Genomic DNA, 23,152 nt, shown 5'->3' on the forward strand with positions numbered 1-23,152 from the left:
ATCCATAATGTCAAGATTAAATTATTTTCGATTTGATTTGTTTTAATTTATCTCTAGTGTCCAACGAACAGGAACAAAAAATCAACTGGACCTTCTAAAACATTATTTTGATTAGCATTAGAATTAAAATTTTGTTAGTAAAAACTTAAAATTCATAGCGCTGACAATATAATCTGATTGCACTCAGAATGAGTGCACAGCGGTTTCTATGTTGATTATTGCATGCCTCGTACTTGTTATTATGTAATTATTTATTGAACATAACATTCATTCAAAAGAGCAACACACAAGTTTCTTGCTAGTTCTTTTTGTGATGACTCTGTGATCCGAACGAGTAGTAGAATAAAAAATATGACTATTCAAAAGTGCTTGGATAAGGTTTATTTGAATAAAGATTATTTCTATTCTGTTCTATTTCATTATTTTTCTATCCCTACCATCCAGTTGAGTAAAATTGGTAAGAAAAACTGTCGCTTCTAAAATTTACCTTCGCGCCTTTAGCAATAGAATTCAAATTACATCACAGTCTTACCATAGGCAGGTCCAGTAGACTGGTTGCGTTGATTGGCATCGTTGGAAATAGTGGTCCAACTACGTCACCAACTATTGAAACTCGCGCCTTATTTGATCCGAACACGTAGTAGCGGTCCACCTCGTACGGTATGATGGGCGTCTCTGTTACGTTCACGTGCATGTATTGGAACACGTACGCGCGGTTAGACAGGTCCAGTAGTACGGATTGATGCCGGTATTGTGGTATACCATCCGCCTGCGTAAATAAAAGTATAAATATTTGTACTTACGTCCTATGGTTGTGGGTTTGATTTCTCGCACGGCACAAAAATTTGTATTCATGAATAAAAATAAAAATATTTATATCAGTTGTCTAGTACCCATAAAAAGAGGGTTCTGACTAGGTAGGAGCAATGTGAATTGTCCTGTATTTATTTTTTATATACAAAGATATATCCATTATCTTAATTTTATAAATAGGTATATCGATATAATTACAGATGGCAACACTATGCACGTACCTCGACTAACAATTCCTTGGTGAAGTGATGGCGACCCTGCAGCGTGGCTGCATGTAACTTCACTCGCACTACTCCAAGTCGGGTGGCGACCACAGGTACATGCACCACGGCCGCGTCTCCCGATATTATATACACGAAGAACTGGTGCTCGCCGAACGATGTGCGGGGATTATACGATACGACCTAAAGTCGTAGAAAATATGACTTAATTTAGCTTATCAGCTTATTAACAATGCAATATTATGTGCATATAAAGGCACTCATCATCATCTGCTTCTTCCTTATCCCATTTATTTGGGGTCGGCGTAATATGTTTTTCGCTTCCATTCATCCCTGTTCGCAGTCATCGCGTTATTTACTTCCTTTCTTACCATATCATCTTTCACACAGTCCATCTATCTCTTTTTTGGCCTTCCTCTGCCCTTATAACCCTCCACATTCATTTGTAACATCTTTCTTAAAATATTATCCTCGTTCCTACGCATTACATGTCCATACCATGATAGACGATTACTCTTCAACCTCTCTAACACCGGTGCCACTTTCATACTTCCTCTAATAATATAATTCCGCATATAAAGGCACTCATGTGTATTATTAATGCCTATGACCTATGTATTGTGAGCATTAAAGTTATACTATACAATATAACGATCAAGTGCGTTAAGATAGTTATAATTCACGAAACGGAATTTCAGTATTTGAAAAATAGCAAATAGTGTAGTTGTGGAATGTAATTTCATTATTTGGTTTTATAACGCACGCGTGCTCCATGATTAGACTTTACGAGCGAGTGTGTTGAAAAAAATATAGCTGTATTAACCCTTTACTTTTATCAAGTGTTCGCGTGGACACAGTTGGCTAGGGCGATGTGGTGACGACAAAATGAGTTTAACAATTTTGTTATACAACATTTAGAGTCGTAATTTATACGATGATTTTATGAATGAACATGAAATAACTGACGATCGGCCAGATGGGTTTAACGATATGATATTATGTTATGTAAAAATATGTTAAATTTATGAATGAATATAAAACAACTGACGATGCCGTTCTCCTCGACGTGCACGAACTTGTAGTCGGCGGAGGCCTCGAGCACGACGACGGCCTCGATGTTCTGGGGCTGGTAGTTGAACACCACCACGCGCAGCCCCACCTGCTCGCCCTGCCGGCACCGCTCCGGGCCCTCCACCTTTATGAAGAACGGCAGCACGCCCACGTACTGCGGCCGACGTACATATTGTACTAACCATTTTATAGATTCCGCGACTTCGGTTTACTTCCGATGGTCGCGGGTTCGACTTCTCGCATGGTACAAATATTGCATTCACGAGTAAAATTGTTTGTATCGATCTGGGCATTTTCGATGTATAATATGTATGTATTTACAAAAAAAAATAATATCTTTGTATATTTTATCCGTTGTCAAGTTCTAGCTAGCTTAATTTGGGACTAGATGGCGCTGCGTGAATTGTTCTCAGATATCTCTCCACCGGGTAATCACGTCATTCATATGTATGTAATGTATATTCTTATATTTAATGATGATTACCTGTATAGGTTTGTTCACCATTCCAAATCCTTTTGACGGTGACATACTGAATGCAGATACCATCCAATGAGCTGGCACCTGCGAAGTAAATAAATATAAAATATGTTCTAGTGGCCCGACGAGAACAGACTTATTCACCCTCCAAGGGTATTAGTTTCTTTTACTACAATGCTATTAACCGCAGCTGGCCTTTATACCTTCACGATGTGCAGATGGCACTCCAAACCGGTGGAAGAACTTACGGATTAATAATTGAAGGGCAACTCCTGCTTGACAGATACAACTTTAGCCTGAGGGCACTGCTAGGGGTTCGAACCTCGACTGTGGCCGCCGTAATTTCAATAATCATTCATTATCGGGGTCATTAAAGGGTGTTAGTAGGGTGAGCCTCAATGTCTTTTGTCTTTCTTTGTGGTCGACAATCCCCGGATTCCTCACCACGGGATATGTGGTATATTCCTTCGACGCGACTGCAACGGTATTTCGTGAGCGAAAAATCCTAATACACCCCATATACCTAGAAGTTTAAGTTTAAAAACTACAAAGTGTGGCAGCTGCAATATGACAATATTGTGAATTACCTGCGGCACGTCTATGTTGAAGACGTACCGGCCGTGCGGGCCGATGTTGATGTCTCGCCACACCCACACGTTGTCGTACTGCCGCTGCACGCGGTTGAAACGGAACTTACGGAAGTGAGCTAACTCCATGTTCGTGTCGTGATCACCTGCACAACAATCATAGTTATAGGGATACCTTGATACATCAATATAATAATTGCATTTAATAATGGCTAGTAAGACAAATTTAATATTATCTACGCTTACTGCCGTGTCTAAACTGTGTCATCCCACCTTACATTTTCCTATTGTTATTTAGTATATAAGAGCAATATTTTTATGTATATTTGTCAGTCAATTATCATCTGTAATATCCATCATCTCAACCGACAACATCGTATTATTATCCCGCAACAATAATAATTTATTTTCTTTGTAACATGTATTTGATTACAACATGTTTATTTTGTAAAATTTTATATTTGTGTACCTTTTATAACTGTATCATATACGGTCCTGTGTATGAAGTTAAACTGCTTTTAGCACACAGTCATAATTTGAATTGTCAGTCATTGTTGTTTTTAATAATAAATGTGTTTTGTTCGTGTGGAGTGTGGTATGCTGCTCTGCAGGTGCGAGTAGCAGCCGCCCTCGAGACAACGAGCTGTGACATGTGTTGTGTACAGTGTGTACAGTGTGTAGTGTGTACTGACAGTCGGCCTCGTCGGTGCGGTCGAGGCAGTCGGCCTGTGTGTAGTGTGGCCGTCGCAGCGCTGCGCTGCAGGTGCGAGTAGCAGCCGCCCTCGAGACAACGAGCTGTGACATGTGTTGTGTACAGTGTGTACAGTGTGTAGTGTGTACTGACAGTCGGCCTCGTCGGTGCGGTCGAGGCAGTCGGCCTGGCCGTCGCAGCGCTGCAGGTGCGAGTAGCAGCCGCCCTCGAGACAACGAGCTGTGACATGTGTTGTGTACAGTGTGTACAGTGTGTAGTGTGTACTGACAGTCGGCCTCGTCGGTGCGGTCGAGGCAGTCGGCCTGGCCGTCGCAGCGCTGCAGGTGCGAGTAGCAGCCGCCCTCGAGACACTCGAGCTGTCCCGCGCTGGCGTTGCAGGCGCTCGGCCTCCGCGCCACCACCACGTCGCTGAACACCACCAGCCCCGCGTACCTGCACACACCACCACCATGGATATCATGTCATACTCTGAACGCACTGCGTCGTGTCGCGACTCGTTATCTAGTTCAAGTGACCACTAGAACTACGTAACTACTCTCACTCAAATCGAATCTGTTATACCACAGTCTGAACCTATTAAAGTTCTAGTGGTCGTTTAGATCAACTTAGATCGAATCTACTATTATTGAGCCACACATTGAACATAAGAGAGTCGTGACCAATACGTCAGTTTACTAATCCAACACACCGCAAGATCATGCCACACTCTGAACGTGAAGAAGTCGCACTACCATTAACATCATATTCAACGCGACGAATGGACCTAGATAATTAATTCTAGTAATCGCTCTCTCATTCAAACAGAATGTTTTATATTGCCACGCAATGTCCTTGAGAGTAGTCGTTCATAAATCCCAACATAAATCGCAAGGTAGAGAGTTGAAATCATTGGATTCAAATATACCAACAAAAATATGCAATATTGCGTTCACCAAGACATCCATAATAAACAATACTTTCAATTATTTCATATATTGTATATATCTGGTATAACAGTCCTAAAAGTACATTACCATTCGTTATCAACAGATAGGTCGTCAGGTTGTTTTCCATTCCAATTATGTAAAAGAAAACCGTAAAAATAAAACTTTCTATGAAATGTCTAAGAAAATATGTATAATAAGACATTTCATATTTAAAAATCTCTTTTATTATACATAAATATATATATTAAAATCACAGAGCCCAAAATAATCGAATTAAATAATAACAAATATGATTATATCCAAAACGTCAACGGGGAATAGGAAGAGAGAAAAGTAAAAATTAAACGACCTTAGGTTTTCAAATAATTACGTAATCACCTCATTTCTGTGAATAAAACATAATATGGTGCACTCACTCGAAGGTCCTGTTGGCGTCGATGCCGAAGGTGGAGGACGGGAAGTAGACGAGCTCGTCCGCGTCGCCAGGATGCGAGCGCCACGTGTATGCGAACGTGCCATTTGTAGCCTCGTCGAAGTACGCCATCTTAGATATCACCTGACCACACCACAAACAACTAGCTGTTTTAGGGAACATAATGTAAGCTAAAGAAGGGCTAAAGTTAGGTCTGTTAGCCCATTGTTGATTTCCAGAAGCAAGAATGTTGGTCCAACCATAATCATTGTGATTATGGACACAGGTTGGAACCACTATCAACTCCCCTCTCTCCCAGTCATCTCAATTAACCTCTCTACCTCCCGATTAACTCAATTAACCCGTCATAGCACATTCTACACGAGCAGATATTTACACGATATTTTCCAACTGAGTGGTCTCCCACTCAGTTATTTGATATTGCTAGAAATGGGGCCACTATCCCCTCCACCCCCTCTATTCTTCTAAGACAAAAAAAAATACTTAAGAAGGCTCGTCTAGTATGTATTGGCTAGATATTCTCACAAGAATGTGCATGTTATCTGGAATTAATCAATTACCATAACGACATTGTCACTACATAACAAATACAATTAAAATAATAATTGCTATTAACAAATATGTGACTAACTCAAACGAGCTCAATGAGATCAGTCCATTCTCGATGTATTGGCCTGGGTCAGACCCAAAGTCAATTTAAACCAGCTTAGCGGACTAGCTTCCGGAAAAAGGCAAGGTAACCCTCTCATGTAATTCTGATATTCTAAATATATACAAACATGAAAAATAATAGTAAAACATCTCTCAACAACTTTTGTATCATATTACTACGACCTAATAATTACAATTGTAAACACACCATACGAGCTTATCGATGGTATATTGTACCTTGGCATATGTGAGTTCGTTCCCGGCTTGCATTGTGTAGAAAGCGTTGTCAACCGCAGATAATCCTACGTAGGCACCGGGCTCGCCGTATACAGCTATCTCGACCCGCTCGCCAGTACGATGCTTGCGGTTGTTTATATAAACCGTGAACTGGATAAAATAAACATAGTTATAATAGATTGATTGAAATGCCGGAAATTATATATATTCAGAAAATCTACATCTGATAAATTCATTAGGCATGCAGAATCTAATTGAGTTAAAATTTCTATAATGTATTTTAATTATTTAAAATGTACAAATAATAAAGTTTATAATAATTGTTTTCATCATCAATCAAAGGAATATCATTAAATAACTTTTGTAACATCAAAGCAACTAATTGAATACAGAAAGGTTATTATAGATAGACAGGTTGACAATTATGATATAGTGGGTGTGTAAGTGGGTCTGCTATGGTTTGTGATTGAATGACTTGAGTGACAGTATTGGATTACGTGGACACATGGATGGATAGCGTGTTAGGGCATCTGAATCGGTGAGATGTATGAGCATGAGTGTGTAACACGTGGGTGACAAGTGACACGTGTGGGAGTGTGCGAATTGATAATGTGTAGGCTTTATTTGTAGGTAGATGATGTGGCGCAGATAGGTAGCGTGTAGGGGCATCTGAATTGGTGAGATATTTTAAACGTAAAGGGGAAACTTTTAAGACTGTCCTAATTACAATTCATAATGTAATTATGTACAAAATATAACAATATATAATAGTTTAAAAATAAAAAAGATTACATCTGAATCAGTGGCATATACAAGCATGAGTGCGTAACACGTGGGTGACAAGTGACACGTGTGGGAGTGTACGAATTGATAATGTGTCAATATACCCAACAATTACCACAAACACAACATGAGGAAAAACTTAACAAAACAGCGTATAGAAGCCGAATTACGAACAAAATGGCGACAGACGCTCGCGACGTTGATTTGTTTTGGCACTAGTAGCCGCGCGCTTTGTAATAAGCCGTCAAAAAACTGATTGTAGTTACTAGTAACTTATATCAGAGCACTTTATACAATTATCTGTGGGTAGACGAGGAAAATCGCGGGTGGGTGGCGTATTGGGGTATCTGAATCGTTGTCATGAGTGAGTAGGTAGGTGTGACGTGGACACGCGTGGGAGCGTATGAATAGGTGGTGTACACGTGTGGTGTGTGTGGTGCCTCACGTTGTTCCTGGAGATGCCGTTGACGGGGAAGGTGAGTGAGTCTGCGAGCACGGCGGCGCGGCGCTCGGCGCTCCACACCAGCACGGTGGCCACCGGAGACATCTCCGCCGACACGCTCACGGCGAACGTGCGCACGCCCTCCTACCGCGCACAATTATAGTAAATACCAATGCTGTTACTGGAGTGTAAACTATACACCAATGACAGTATGAGGCCGTTCAAGTATTACATAAACAGATTTATTACAATTATTCCCCCCCCCCCCCATCCTCCTTGTCAACAAAAGTAAGGAAAGCTCTTGCCCCCTCCCCCATGCATAGGTAAACATTTTTCAATTAATGTATCGTTTTTATAGCAAAGACAATGTAAGAGTTTCCATTCGAGTAAAAAAGTAAATAACAGCCGATGACGTAATCATCATCTAGATTCGCCCACCGCCCATGCATTATCCAAAATATGCAATATGAATACCAATCTACAATCTCACCGCGGATCACTTACGATTCCGCTTTCGAATTTGTAAGCGATGCTTACAGAACAACTCTACAGGTCAAAAGTTGAGCGAAGCGTGTTTGTTTTTAAAAACTCGACCTCAACCGATCGGAATTTTTCGAGTAAACCATGGAGGCCCGAAAGTCGACATTCGATGAAATTTTGGTCTCTATCCATGAAGCTGTTTTGGAGCAGTATCGTTACAAAGAGTGCAAATCTGATCTCTAAGATCATTCCGCACTTCGAGCTCCGCTTAATAGTATTTTATTTTATATTTCATCCATATTTACATTTTACATCGTTCCCTGCTATTTAAAACTAAGCAGAAACCTATATTTTAGGTACCAGTTCCCTCCTCTTACAGTTTACAATTATTGGAATTACAATTGACAAAAAACATAACAAAAAGAGAATCTAAATCCCTGGACAATTCACACGAATCGAGATCAATACACATAGTAAATACATACTAATAGTAGCAATAAATGGATTTATTATTATTATCTTTTCTCTTTATTTCTCTTCCTTTACAAATTTAAATATTCACGTGCCACATACGGCTAGCGGGCCGCGTGTTGCTTGCTCACTCCTGTTAATCTATAACAGGGGTGAGCAACACGCGGCCCGCAGTGTGCTCGAAAGTCGAAAAGAAAAAATGTATAAAGACTACGCCGTCATAATTTACCTGCATATTTTCCTGCGCACTCGTCAGTATAATGCCCTTGGACATGACGACGTAATTGAATGTTTCCATGTAGACATTGCTCTGCACGTGGAATATAACGTACTCCCCGACCTGTGGTGAGAAAACAAAAAATACATATAATAACGAAATATATAAATTCGTATAAAGTTCCCACCAATGTATGACTCTTAATATCATAGTATGTGATTCATGCACCTATTTTTACGGATTATACTGCATTTCATTTTGATTATTTATTAATGTAGGAAAAAACATTTTTTGGCCTCCTTATTGTTATTATTATTAAATATACATACATTAATTTGATAAAAATCTGTTATAACAAATTAGTAAATTCGTTCGCTATAACAAGACGAGTATGTAATGTTGAGGTGAATAAAACAACTTTTTCACCTCTATAACCAATTTTAGACCATGTGATCTCAACATAATAAACTTCAGTTCAACGATGTACTAGATACATAGAATATGTATTTATTTGCATGACAATATTGTTATAAATATTAAAGTGTGTGTGTGGTGATTAATAAAATGTGTCCACATATTTCGCTATTGTTTTGGAGATCCGCAAAATTTTGGTGCGCCAATATACAAATTATACAATAGAATTAATGAATCGCGTTAGAAATTGTATTATATGTCAAATGTGATGCCGTTAGGGTGTCACATTTATTTTAGTTCGCGTTCAATCAATATTATACAAATATATAAGAATACTTAAAATAACGTTTTCAACAAATGAAAAAGAAATATACACACATTAAAATACTTAACTGTTGACGGCCTCGGTGGCGTGTGGCCTCGCACGGCATGTGGGTGTTTTCTATGTATATTATGTATTTACCAAAAAATATATATGTATTTGTATCTCCGATTTTCGGTACCTCGGTTCAGTTATTCAGAACAATGCCGACATAGACCGCGATGTAAGGCACAGAATTAGTGCGGGATGGATGAAATGGCGACAGGTCTCGGGAACGATATGCGACCCCCGAATGCCCTTGAAACTAAAGGGTAAAATTTATAAATCTATCATAAGACATGTCATTTTGTATGGATCTGAATGTTGGGCTGTAAAAGGGATGGACGAAAGGCACACGCCATATGGCAGAAATGCGAATGTTAAGATGGATGTGTGGGGTTACCAGGAATGACAAAATAAAGAATGTGTATATACGAGGAATTTTGAAAGTTGTGCCGGTTATAGAAAAGTTGCGAGGTAACAGATTGAGCTGGTATGGGCATGTTATGCGGAGGAATGAGGACCATGTCTTATGGAAAGTGTATAATATGAATGTGGATGGATGTAAAGGGAGAGGACGCCCTAAGAAAAGATGGATGGATTGTGTGAAAGATGATATGAATAAAAGAAGAGTATGTTTAGATATGACGACCGATAGAGAGCAGTGGAGGAGAGTGACATACTGCGCCGACCCCAAGTAATGGGATAAAGGCAAGGCAATGATGATTTGTATCAGTTACCTAGTACCCATGACACGAGCTTTAGCTAGCTTAACTTGGGACTAGATGGCGCTGTGTGAATTGTTCTGAGATTATTATTGTTATTATTTTGTCAATCACGGTAAATATGTGGTCTTCCTAAGAATCTTTGGTTAAATAGCATATCTACAGTTTCAATCGCTTTTAAACTCTCTAAATATTCCCACACAGAACTCTGCATTTCGTGAAAAAATTACTACCACGCATGATTTGATTTGAAATCAGAACCATCGGACGTAAAGCGGTATGCTAAACCGCTAGACCACCAGGGCGTTAATAATAACTTTAATTAACTAAGAATCGGAAAAGTTGGTAGCAGTAGTGTGGGTACTGACTGAGCAGCTTGTAGAGGTCCAGCTTGGTGTGCCACACTGCGTCGTGTCCGGGCACCAGCGTGGGCTGGTGGGGCTCCACGGCGCCGCCGCGGCCCTCCACCGCCACCGACACCGACAGCGACACGCCCGCCGCGCGCCACGCCGCCAGCCGCGACCCGTCGTGGTACGACACCACCATCTACAGAACGCAAACGCATCCTCACATACACGCTACTATTACATACATACGCACACTGCCTCGCTAGATACTGCTCGCGGTTTCAGCCGCGTCAAATTTGTAGCCTACATGTTATTCTGATGTACCTATATTACTGTAAAATTTCATCAAAATTCGTTCGGTACTTTTTTGCGCGAAAGAGTAACAAACATCGATCCATGTCACAAGCTTTCATGTTTATAATATTAATTATTTTATTTTATTTAATGTTAGGTTACTGAACGTCACTATGCAATCCGGTAGTATGAAAACCCGATTGGCGTGAGATATGTATTTATAGAAAGTACAGAAAAATATTCAAATGAACTTAAAATTAAGCACTTTTGAATAGGCATATTTTTATACAGCTGACTATACTAATGGCTGTATACAGAACACAGGCTTTTATAATAACTAACATAGCAATTACAAAGTTTTACAACTTTCATTGGCATGATTCTTCAAATTATTTCTATATAGAAACTATATAGGTACTCCGACTAGAATAAGACCAAAATAATAAATCAACTTACATAAACATCAAATGGCATAGACGGTTTGAAGACCTGTGGGGTACCACCTAGAAATGTGACAGCCAATGAAGAATTGTAGATCCTGGCGATGCTGTAACCCTCAATAATCTCATCGAGAAATGGATCTCCTACGGACGCTGTGATGATCACCTCCACTCCATCTAATTCTGGTACCAACTGAGCCAGTTCCGCCATGGGATATTTGAAGTCATATGTACCATTGAACTAAAACAATTAATATTATATATAGAGATAAAGACAGGCCTGTCTAATATGTACTTGATTTACAAATTACTAAATTGCTTCGTCAGGTTCGCGTGTTTCTATTATAAACATGTTCAAATAAGAATAAACACTGTCCATTTATGAAAATAATTAATAATGACTAGCTGACCCGGCAACCATTGTTTTACCATATAAATTAAAGCACTAACATCGCTATTAAAAAGTAGGGGTTGATAGTAGAAGGGTGAACATTTAACGTTTTAAAATACGTACAACGTATTTTTAAAACCAATTATACATATATAAACATTGTCGGATAATCGGCATTTAATTTCTTTCAGATATTTACATTCAAAAATTAAGCTACTGAACCGATTTTATTGACATTTTTGAGACAAATCTGAAAGATCAAAACCAATCGGAATAAATTCCAAAGCTATCTGCTAAAATATCTATTTTCATAATTGGAAGAAACCTTCTCTTAAGATGGTTAAAGATCATCATCACCAGCTATTTTTTTTCAATTACAATTGTCAATTGAAAGGTATGTTATAGATATACTTACAAATCTCAAATACGGCAGCTGGTTGTAATACGGGTTGTTGTAATAATTGTTGTACGAGGATGTCGTGTAAGTGTTATAGTTGGGGTCGTTGGGATTGTGGTCGGACTGCGACGTGAACTGCAGCGGGTCCGGCTTCGCCATCCAGAAAGGGTACTTCTCATCCTGATAATTTATTACAAAATTAGATAAATAATAATAGAAAATATAAAAATGCATGTATATCACGTTCGTTACTGCTTTCATGATATTTTTTTTTATTTCTATTTTAATCGGCGAATAGTAGAAAGACTATAAGTAGATTTGTTGTGTGCTGCTTGAGTTGTAGGTCAAGAGGTCAGCACTACATCTACCTTACTACAGTATATTTCTCCTCTTCAGTCTCTTGACTGTATGAAAAGGCTCCAAGAGCTGTGCTGGCAGTGGATTATGATGGCTAGATTATTTATTTTAGCATTATTCTACTGTTGTACTTTTTTTCCTTTGGAAAAACGCTGTAACAATCCACCGTGGCTCCGAAGGCGGTGGCACACTTTACGGGCCCTATCAAATCAAATCAAATTATTTCATCATTCTATCTTCATTCCGTCATTTTGGAGTGCTTTGGAGCTAAGAAGAACTGATAAAAAACTTACCTCTTATTCTTTTCAAATGAAGTTGTACATAATTACATTAGATTAGATTATAATGTTATTTTTACGAATTCTATTATTACTAAAATTTTGCATGCCAAAATAGTGACGACATATGTGGAGTCTTTTATTAACACTGACGTTCTTTTAATATTTATACCATACTAGCTGCCCGCGGTTTCAACCGCATGAAATTTATAGCCTATATGTTATTCTGATGTATATGCTATATCCTGTAAAGTTTCATCAAAATCCGTTCAGTAGTTTTTGCGTGAAACAAACATCCATCCATACTCACAAACTTTCGCGATTTCATGGAAATAAATACATTTCATTTCACAGAGAATACTATTATTAAATATTTGTATATGTCGGGCTAGTCCGGCTCTGAGTTCATACTACTTCTAGTCTACAATAAGTACTAATAATATAATTGTACTTACAAAGTTAAACACCCTGGTTCGGACGGCAGATTGGTCATACCACCAATCGGGCTGGTCCAGCTGATTGGGTTGACCGGGACGGTGGCGTGGACGGCCGAACTCGTCTAATTCTCCATTTGGCTCGTAATTGCCCGTCTCATTGTACAAATATGGGTTGGGACGATCTGGGAAACAAAAAAGATAAAAATTTCATATTAAAGCTGTCAACACTAACATAACTTACCACATTGTTAACATTTTGATAGAAAGAATAAATACACTTTATTTATATATATACTGTACAGAACAAATAGATAATCCATACATTAATAAGTGAAGTATGATATCGCGCACTTATAGTTAACTAGCTGACCCCGGAAACGTCGTTTTGCCATACAAATTAAAATCGCTATTACAAAATAGGGGTTGACGATAGAAGGGTGAAAATTTAGGGTATGTATTTCTTAATGCCACATTATAAAGAATTAAAAAAAAATTACCATAAAATAAAAAATATAAGTTGGGGGTGGACAACGCTTATCACGCAGGGGTATGAAAAATAGATAGTAGTCGATTTCATAAAAATCGGTCATGCTGTTTCGGAATGAATGGTAACTAATATGAGAAGTGACACGAGAATTTTATAGATAATTATAATTTTATACTTTTTTAAATTTTATATGAATTATGCTATTTTTTTTTTAATAATGCATAATATAAAAAAAATACACACACTACCATGTACTTGACACAATTAATAAATTACAGATGTAAAATCTTAATGAGACAATAAAATATAATAACGACTTTCAACCACTAATATAATAAATTACAGATGTAAAATCTTAATGAGAATATAATAACGAGAAATAGTGGAAATCAAATTTTGCTACGCACTACAATTCCATGGTGTTACCGGTGTTCATGGGCGGCGATAATCACTTACCATCAGGTGAGCCGCAAAATCGTGTGCTAGAAAAATATATTAAGAACTATACTCACGCCTAGTATATTGGGAGCCGTATCCTTGCGGTAGACCATATTGTCCTCGGTTATTGAATTGTCCCTGTTGGTAGTAATTGGGCCGGTACTGCGGTATTGGTCGTATAGTCGCCTTCAGAGTCATGTTGCCTCGGACTGGAGCACCCGACGTGTAGTTGGCCATGATGCGACCGTGTATGTACGGGTCAGTGTTGAAGAAGAACGCTGGCATAGTTACATTTACCTGAACAAAGCCAAGACAACATTAATTGCCTCCATTTGTTTTTAAAATACATACAGCATTTGAGTATTAATACATCTAATATTATAACAAACATGCATAACAATAGTTGTTCATGCACAGGATTTTCAATTAATGTCAGACATAGACACCTATATAAATACACGATATAAACAAACTCACTGTAAAAAAATATATAAATTCAGTTGAGTTTTTGCCAGTGCTACACAAACGAATCAGTATACTGAACGTGTCTGTTAAAATGTTTAGGGGTAATCTATAGGAATAGAATAAAAAGACAAAGTTTGCGAGCTTCGTTCCTTTGGCTAATTTCCGATACTGATCCGATTATGAAAATTCTTGTAGAGTACTTATAAAATTATGGTACGACTTATAGGAGTAGAGCTGGAACGAAAAATGACATAAAAACGGGAATTCCAATAAAGGGAAAAAAGGGCAAAGAAGCACGGGTTAGCTATAGAGATTACTGTTTAATATGTATTTTTTAATTATACTCACTTCAAACCTCGTCTGGTAGTATTCTTCAACAAGGAAATGTGACTCCTCAATCTGTCCGAGCGCCTCCACGCGAATGGTCCACTCACCGAACAGCGGCTGATCTGATAACTGGTAGTGCAGACTGACCGTTCCAAAGTTGCTCTGTGGGTAAATACTATATGATTTATACCTTGTTAAGTACTCTAGTAGATATATAAACACAAGGTTTATGTTGAATACAATAAACCGTTGGAAGTTGCAGTACCTTGGACATATAATGCTAATTAAAACATATGGTTTTTACAATTTAACTCAAGGTGAAATTCAGGGTCTATGAAGACCGGTAGGCGCCGCACGTCATGGCTAAAGAACTTAAGACAGTGGTTCGATATTCCAGATCCCTGTTCAGAACAGTAGTGGATAATATTCTGATCGCCATGCTTATCGTCAACCTCCAGTAGGAGACGGCATATAAAGAAGCAGGACTTTATGACTTCGGGTCGCCTCCAGACGGATACGATTTTAGTCTGAGAGCACCTCGGCTCAGGCCGTCGTAATTTCGATCCCCGTTTGAATTGGACGAGGGATCAATCGGATGAGATTTGGCGTAAAGATAATTTGTACAAACATACATTTTATCTAGATAGATATTAAATAACATGAAATAAGACCGATCAGTTTGCAGGAAGCAGTTTAATAGATTATACAAACAATGTATAAACACTAATAAGTGTTTAATGTTAACTAGTATACTTGAGTCAGTATTACCTATTGTGTCATCAGATCACTTGTGTATTGATAGCATTTGTAACAACTATAAACATTCGACTCCTACACTTTGAACCTGTCATGCTAATTCAGTACATAGAGTACAAATTCACACAGTAATTAAGTAATTACATACATGTTATGCTAAATTAGCACATATTACAGTAATCCCCCATAAAACACGGTACTCTTATATCGCGTTTTCATATTACACGGATTTTATTCCTCCATATAACACGGACATTCCTCTATGTAACGCGGAGATTTCGCACATTATATTTCTGTACAGTGAAATTTAAAATGATTTGTTCATGTTGATTTGTTTTGTACAGTTCATAATTTGGTTTTTTAGTTCATATGCATAGGATATTATAATTTAACGTAATTTAGATAAAACGTATTTATTTCATTCTTAATATAGTTTATTCTAAATATCCGATTTAAACACCCTTTAACCAGAAAAAATAAACATGGATAATTAATAAGTAATACGGGAATACTCCTACAACGCGTAACCAATCTACCGTGTTACAGGGGGGTTTCCTGTACACAGTACATAGATTCATACAGTAATTCCATATATGTTACCTGTCTAGAGAGCCACCTCTTCATGATGCGCCTGTTGGGATCCAGAATGTAGACGTCGATGGCGCGTCCGAATGCCTTCAGTTCAGTGTTGATTGGTATGGCGCGGAAACGAACTGGACACAATATTATATAATTACTTAATAATAATCTTTATATAACTGCTCACAAGGAATCTTACAATGTAAATAGATTATGTAAACATGATTTCTAGTTATTCTTAAATATTTAATGGATCCATATTATTTTGTTTAATTCTGCTACCATTAGCATGTGTGAGACAACAAATATTACAGTGGCTACACTGCTAGCAATATACTATCTCACGTGGTTTCCCATGAAAACCATCGTGATAAATGTCTGGTGAATTTACCGCGATGGACAAACTGACTTGACCTCATGTTCATCTTATCACCCTTCACTGGTGCTCCGCCAGCGTAAACCGTTAGCGCAGGCGGTTGCACCATTCCATTATCATCCATAAAAATCGGACCACCGCCACTAAAAGCGTTTCCACCTTCTCCATTGGTGATCAAATTACGACCGTTATTGAGTCTATACCCATATCGCGAAACGTGTTTCGCCTCTGAACGTGGCGTCATCAGGCATTGAATAGAGTTTGGATGTCGGCCATTAAACTGCGACAGTTTGTTCGCCGAAGTCTACGGGTGTCTGTCTTTTTGATTTTTTTCGGACTACTCTGATGCTGTTGGCGCAGCTGGTCTTTAGAACTTCACCGGACGATAGAGGGCGAGTACAGATGGCGCTCGAAACCAAAGGAAGGACTTATGGAGCGGCTGAAGGCCAACTCCCGCCTGACGGATACGACTTCAGTCTGAGGACATTGCTAGGGGTTCGAACCTCGAATCAGGTCGTCGTAATTTCGATCCCCGTTTGAATTGGACGGGGGATCGATCGGAGGGGAACAGTATGTCGTGTTAAGGTAGCTATAAGTTTTGAAATATTATATAATATATATTAATAACTTACCTATCTGTCCTTGCATATAAACAGGCTTGTCCATTTGTATGAATATCGTCATGAACCTCTTAGAAAACACCAGCTTTGTTTCATTGAAGAACGCGCGCCCTCCGAATGGATTATCCAGGTACAGCCCTTCAATGTGCAGCTTATATTCACCGGGTACCGAATTAGGAGGTACCTACGATGGAATTTGTTGAATAATTAACTGGGAATACTCAGACTAAATGTTCTCCGTATGTAAAACCACAAATGTTACTGATATTCATATTAATATTAACCTCACAGATTTAGATCTTATTAACCATTTCCAGCCCAATGTCGAGTGTCACTCGACATAGTGTAATACTTCTTTTTTAGCGTGGAGCTGGTGAAATAGAAAGAAAAAAAAAGGCTTGGAGTGGAAAGAGTTAAGTTTTTTTGCTAATATTCCGATTGATATTACATCTTCTCTAGACTCATCTCCAATTCGAGCAAAAACATTACTGGAGGCTAATGTCAGCCCTTGCTCTTTAACATTTAAATTTTCACATGTCAGCCCTTTTCATGTCATAAAAATATTCAAACAGTTAAATTTAAAAAATACGGAAGATCTCTGGGACATGTCAGTTAAAGTAGTTAGTACATTCATAGATATTGTTGCTCCTTATCTAGCTACTATTTTCAATAAATGTGTTGATAATGGCGTGTTTCCTCAATTAATGAAATTTAGCAAATTAATTCCACTCTTTAAATCTGGAGATAGATTTGAGCTAGGCAACTATAGACCAATTTCTATTTTGCCAGTTCTAAGTAAAGTATTTGAAAAGATTATGTTTAACCAAATGTTAAAATACTTCAGGGATAACGGACTGCTTCACAGTCAGCAATATGGTCACTGCCGGCAAGTCTACTATGATAGGCGTAGCGCTTATTACACATATATTCGAATCATGGGAAAACTCACAGGATGCTCTCGGCGTTTTTTGTGACTTGTCGAAGGCGTTTGATTGCGTAGATCATGAAACACTTTTGTACAAGCTCAAACATTATGGTATTAGAGATAATGACCTAAGTCTAAGAAAACTTATCTAGAGGATAGGGTGCAAACTGTAGATATTGATGGTGTAAAGTCTAAGGGAACTAATATAAAAATGGGCGTTCCTCAAGGTTCAATATTAGGCCCGTTTCTCTTTTTAATTTATATAAATGACCTTCCCTACATGGTAGAGAAAGTTGCAGATATAGTGTTATTTGCGGATGATACTTCTTAGTGTTTAAAATTGGTCGCCAATGTAATCAATTAGACGATGTAAATTATGCTATCTCTGCTATACTAAATTGGTTCACATGTAATAATCTATTATTGAACTCCAACAAAACTAAGTGCATTAAATTCACGCTGCCTAATGTAAAACAAGTAAATACGCAGCTATTGCTTAATGATGAAATAGTAAATTTTGTTAATGATACAGTTTTTTTAGGAATAACAGTGGACTCGAAGTTACAATGGGGGCCCCATATTTCAAAATTAGCCAGTAGACTTAGTTCTGCTGCTTATGCAATTAGAAGGATAAGGCAACTAACAGACGTGGCGACGGCAAAACTTGTATATTTTAGTTATTTCCATAGCATTATGTCATATGGCATACTGCTATGGGGTAAAGCTGCCGATATAAATACTATATTTATTTTACAAAAGAGAGCCATACGTTCTATTTATGGTATGGGTTCTAGAGAGTCATTACGTCAATGCTTTAAACAATCAAATATCCTCACCGTTGCCTCACAGTACATTTATGAAAATATTATGTATACAAGGAAAAACTTAGATAGTTTCAAGAAACTTAAAGACTGTACAAGTAGAAACTTACGCAATAAAAATAAGCTAATTTTACCTAAATGCCGTCTACACAAAGTTAGTAATTCATTTTATGGTAATTGCGTAAGATTCTATAATAAACTGCCAGAGTCTACGCTAAATCTTACAGAGAGGCAATTCAAATCTTATATTAAACAAATGTTATGTAAAAAAGCCTATTATAAGATAGATGAATTTATAGATGATAGCAATATATAGCAAGAATAAGTTTATTTGCGGACAACGTTATAATTTTAATTTTCATACTGCTTTCTTGATATATGATAGCGTAGCGGCTTTTGTATTGATTGCCGCATGCATCCTTATGTAAAGTGCGAATACTGTAACTACCATATAGTAATTTTTATAGCTGTGACGTGGTCGTGTGGAATGAGTAGTCATGCTCACTAAAATGTCCAGACATGTGGCGGCGTGGTGGGCCGGGTCAATGGGCTCCCTAAAATATGGTCGAGCGCAGTGATGGCTGGCTCATCCGTCATACTCGTGAACGAGTGCTGCTTGTAGGGACTGGTCTGCTCTTATCACTACGACTGATTTAATCTTATTGCATATTTATATTTGACCCAAAAATTAGTGCTTGTTGGTAGTTTGTATTCACACGTTTCGACTTGTAAATGTAAACTTACAAGGATTATTTAAAAGAGCAACACACAAGTTTCTTGCTCGTTCTTCTTGTGATGAGACAGCTTTCCGAACGAGTGGTAGATAAAAAACAAATTGTTATGACTATTCAAAAGTGCTTAAATTAAGTTTATTTGAATAAATGATTTTCTATTCTATTCTATTCTTTAAGTATAAGAATCATTCATTGCTGCCAACATGCACCAATTTCATAATCAACACAAATGACTAAGTTGACCATATCGAAACTTGTTGATAATTCATTGTATTTAACTAGCTACTAGTATTATATATATTAACCTTGCTATAGAATCACTCCATCTATTAAAAAAACCGCTTAAAAATCCGTTGCGTAGTTTTAAAGATTTAAGGGTACAGAGGGACGGACAGACAGCAACCACGACTTTGTTTTATACTATGTAATGATTACTTACGAGACATTGTCTGTGTGGAATAAATTTAAATAAATTTTCTTAAAATAGCAGTAGTCAAAGTTACTCCTTATAACAATAGCTATCTGTGATTGTAAGGCCCCCTCAAAATCGGGTCAGCCGTTTCAAAGATTAGCAAATAAAAAAGAAATAATGTAATTATCCTACATATCTCTCTATGCAATTAGTGAAAAGCTTTGAAATTTTCAAGAGACTGATTGACCTTTAAAATAATTTAAGGGCCTTTGGCACTTTGTTCTCTAGTAATGTAATGAAACTAATACTAACTTATTATTCTAATTGTGAAATAAATTTAAACCACTTACTCTAATGTTGAGTATCTCGGGCACACCCTCATTAACCCTTTGTGCAACATTAGCTAACTCCACTCCATCCCTCGCAATTGATGCTTTAACGGTCATCTGCATTCTAGCTTGAAGAATATTCGCCGATATCTTGTATATCTGACCTGGGCGGACTATTCTGGATGCCACTATGAAATATGTACTGAAAGAAATAGTTGAAACTAGTTTTTAAGATAATATGTGAAAAATAAACTCAACAATGTCAAACAACATGCCAAACCTTTAAAAAGAGGAAATAAAAGTTAATAATATATATTTATATTATATAATAAAGAATCCTTTATTTCTGTACTATTATACATTGTTTTATTATTACATTCATGTTCATTCATGTTATTATATTATACTATAAATTTATTATTATTATATATTTTTTTTACTATTATTATTTGCACATTTGTTAAGTAGTTTAATTTTCTATGTTTAATTATTAATTTCATTATCTATATTTATATTATATACAGAGTCCTAAATTAAATATGTCTGATGGCAGATAGAAAAATATATATGTATTGGCATAAAAAAACATGTCAATATTAATATCAGTTGTCTAGTATCCATAACATAAGCTCTGCTTAGCTTGGATCTAGATGGCATTGTGTGATTTGTCCAGGAGTATTATTATATATTTATATCTTGTATTCATGCATTAAAGTCTAAATGAATAAATAAATATTTTATTCACCTAAAGTGTGTACCAACATCTACATACATATGACATCTCTGTACCTCAATTCAATTCAATCAATTCACTAACATATTTCATTCAATAACAACATTTTTAGTACCTATAATTTTTCTCTTTTCTGTATAATGCACTATCAATCTAACAACAATTAATATTCTACTTACGCTTCATTGATAATAACACTGTCATGTTCCAGAGGTGCAGTTTTCACTGCAGTATTATAACTTGGACTTGCATCCCATGATGGTTTAGATTCACTTGGGTTGTATACATTCTGGTACGGGTCATTCCCATTGAATCTTCTACTCGGGTCGTATGGATTGCGATTGTCATACTGATTTCTGTTTTGGTACCTCCGATTTGGATCGTTTTGGTTCACATCAATTGTTGCTTGCCCGGTATTGTATGTGGGTGGCACATAGTCCTGTGCTATACACAATTGTAATATTGCTATGCTTATATAGGTAAGTGAGAGCTTCATTATTCAGTCTTCATTAGCTACCTGTTTAGAATTAATTGTTTTTATGATAATTTATATACAGTGCAGAGGCAGACATTTGATCTGCCAAAGGGTGGGAGGATGTAGTTGCTGCTGTATAACAATATGTGTTTTAATCCATAATAGTTGCTATATCTCATAGAGTGATAGAGTATGAGGTCTCTGAGGATGATAAGAGATAGGACAGAAGGGACAAGATAAAGTAGTAGAAGAAAATAAGGAAAGCTGATGCCACCACCATGTGAAATATATAACTAGGAATAGAGAGAGAATTTAGATATAGTGGCAAAAATTCAGGTAAGAAAAAATTATCATTGAAAAACTTGTCTTACAGAAGTCATTAAAATATACTATACTAATAAATGACTATTGAATTAGAATTTGATATCCTTTATTAATTAATATTATAAATGAAAAAAATAATATGATTGTTTGTTATGTGTTCACACCTCAAACAATCATGATGAAATTTGACTTAGACATATTTGAGATGCCAGAATAAGGGTGCTATTTTTTCTGATCATATATGGTCTCGACGAGATAGGGTTAAAATACTAGTAAACAATTAAAATTATTAATTACTGTCTGTTACATTACAGGTTGCCTCTTTCTATAAATATTGAACAAACACTTATTTTATATATATTACTTACATTTAAATCGATAAACAGGCCACAGCATTGCAATGCGGCTAATGAACTAGATCAGAATTAACTATTAGCTACAATCTAGACGCCTAGCACTAGAGCTAGGCTGGACCGTTCTATATTTATAACCTAGCCTATATATTTATTATCAGATTTCAATATGAACATTATAATTCTACTTCTTCAACAACTATAACTTTTAAAAACAATTAAATTATAGTAATTATAACTTAATTTTAATTTCCGATCCAATAAGATTCAAACCAATATATATTCGTTACATCGTAAACAATGACAAATGTAATATAAACTATGTATTTAAAACTGTAATTACACTGATTTCAGTTGCAGTCATAAATTATTGACAAAATAGACCATATAAAACATAAATTATAATTATACTTAGCCCTAATTATTAATTAAATAAACTTAACAACTTAACCTGAAGTTGACGCCCATGGAAACGTTTAGCTTCGGATTAAACAGCAAAATACACTGATATTAGAACTATAACTTTATGTAATGAAACTAGAAATTATAAAAATACCTCTACTGATAGTTTTTCATTTTATTTGAATTAATTTTGATAAAAACAATCGAAATAAAAAAGTTAACAATTTACTACAACTCACTTCATTCGGAAACAATCGTGAAGCTTGATTCGTTGTTTGCCGAATAGCGCAGGCGCACCACGCCCGGTTTGAATAGTGTTGTCAATAATATCGATAAAAAAACTGAAACATTATTTCTATTTAATAAGATGTATTTATAAATATGTCGCTAATTTTCCATTGCAAATGAAACTTCTGTTTTATATATCAAAATAGTAACGTGACAAAAGATAGTCATTAAGTCATTCGGAATAAATAATAATGTACCAACCGGCACGACTGTTCACTTTCACGGAGTAGTCAAATCAGTTATATCCATTCTTTGAGTATATATTTTAATAAAATATTTCTACAGAGGCCGTCTCTGGGATCACTTTAGTTTGTTACCGACGGCGACGCCGGTTCGCTCTCCGAC

The 23,152-nt window shown here is 36.8% G+C and overlaps 1 protein-coding gene across 1 annotated transcript in view; it reads right to left on the bottom strand.

Moving 5' to 3' along the window:
• LOC131851167 (CD109 antigen) overlaps nucleotides 1–22,775 on the bottom strand; it is a 32,077-nt gene extending 9,302 nt beyond the window's left edge. Inside the window, 21 exon segments of the mRNA XM_059201614.1 lie at nucleotides 533–769; nucleotides 1,035–1,217; nucleotides 2,083–2,259; nucleotides 2,590–2,667; nucleotides 3,171–3,316; nucleotides 4,151–4,314; nucleotides 5,225–5,364; nucleotides 6,130–6,279; nucleotides 7,358–7,498; nucleotides 8,535–8,645; nucleotides 10,230–10,568; nucleotides 11,120–11,344; nucleotides 11,910–12,071; nucleotides 12,982–13,145; nucleotides 13,963–14,185; nucleotides 14,702–14,842; nucleotides 16,037–16,149; nucleotides 17,024–17,195; nucleotides 20,254–20,434; nucleotides 21,145–21,482; nucleotides 22,569–22,775. Coding sequence (XP_059057597.1) covers nucleotides 533–769; nucleotides 1,035–1,217; nucleotides 2,083–2,259; nucleotides 2,590–2,667; nucleotides 3,171–3,316; nucleotides 4,151–4,314; nucleotides 5,225–5,364; nucleotides 6,130–6,279; nucleotides 7,358–7,498; nucleotides 8,535–8,645; nucleotides 10,230–10,568; nucleotides 11,120–11,344; nucleotides 11,910–12,071; nucleotides 12,982–13,145; nucleotides 13,963–14,185; nucleotides 14,702–14,842; nucleotides 16,037–16,149; nucleotides 17,024–17,195; nucleotides 20,254–20,434; nucleotides 21,145–21,461 — 3,564 coding nt within the window. The 5' untranslated portion in view covers nucleotides 21,462–21,482; nucleotides 22,569–22,775.
• Between the last annotated feature and the right edge of the window lie 377 nt (nucleotides 22,776–23,152).

The sequence above is a fragment of the Achroia grisella genome, unplaced genomic scaffold, assembly GCF_030625045.1.
Source record: "Achroia grisella isolate CSIRO2021 unplaced genomic scaffold, CSIRO_AGI_Agris_v1 utg781, whole genome shotgun sequence".
NCBI lineage: Eukaryota > Metazoa > Arthropoda > Insecta > Lepidoptera > Pyralidae > Achroia > Achroia grisella.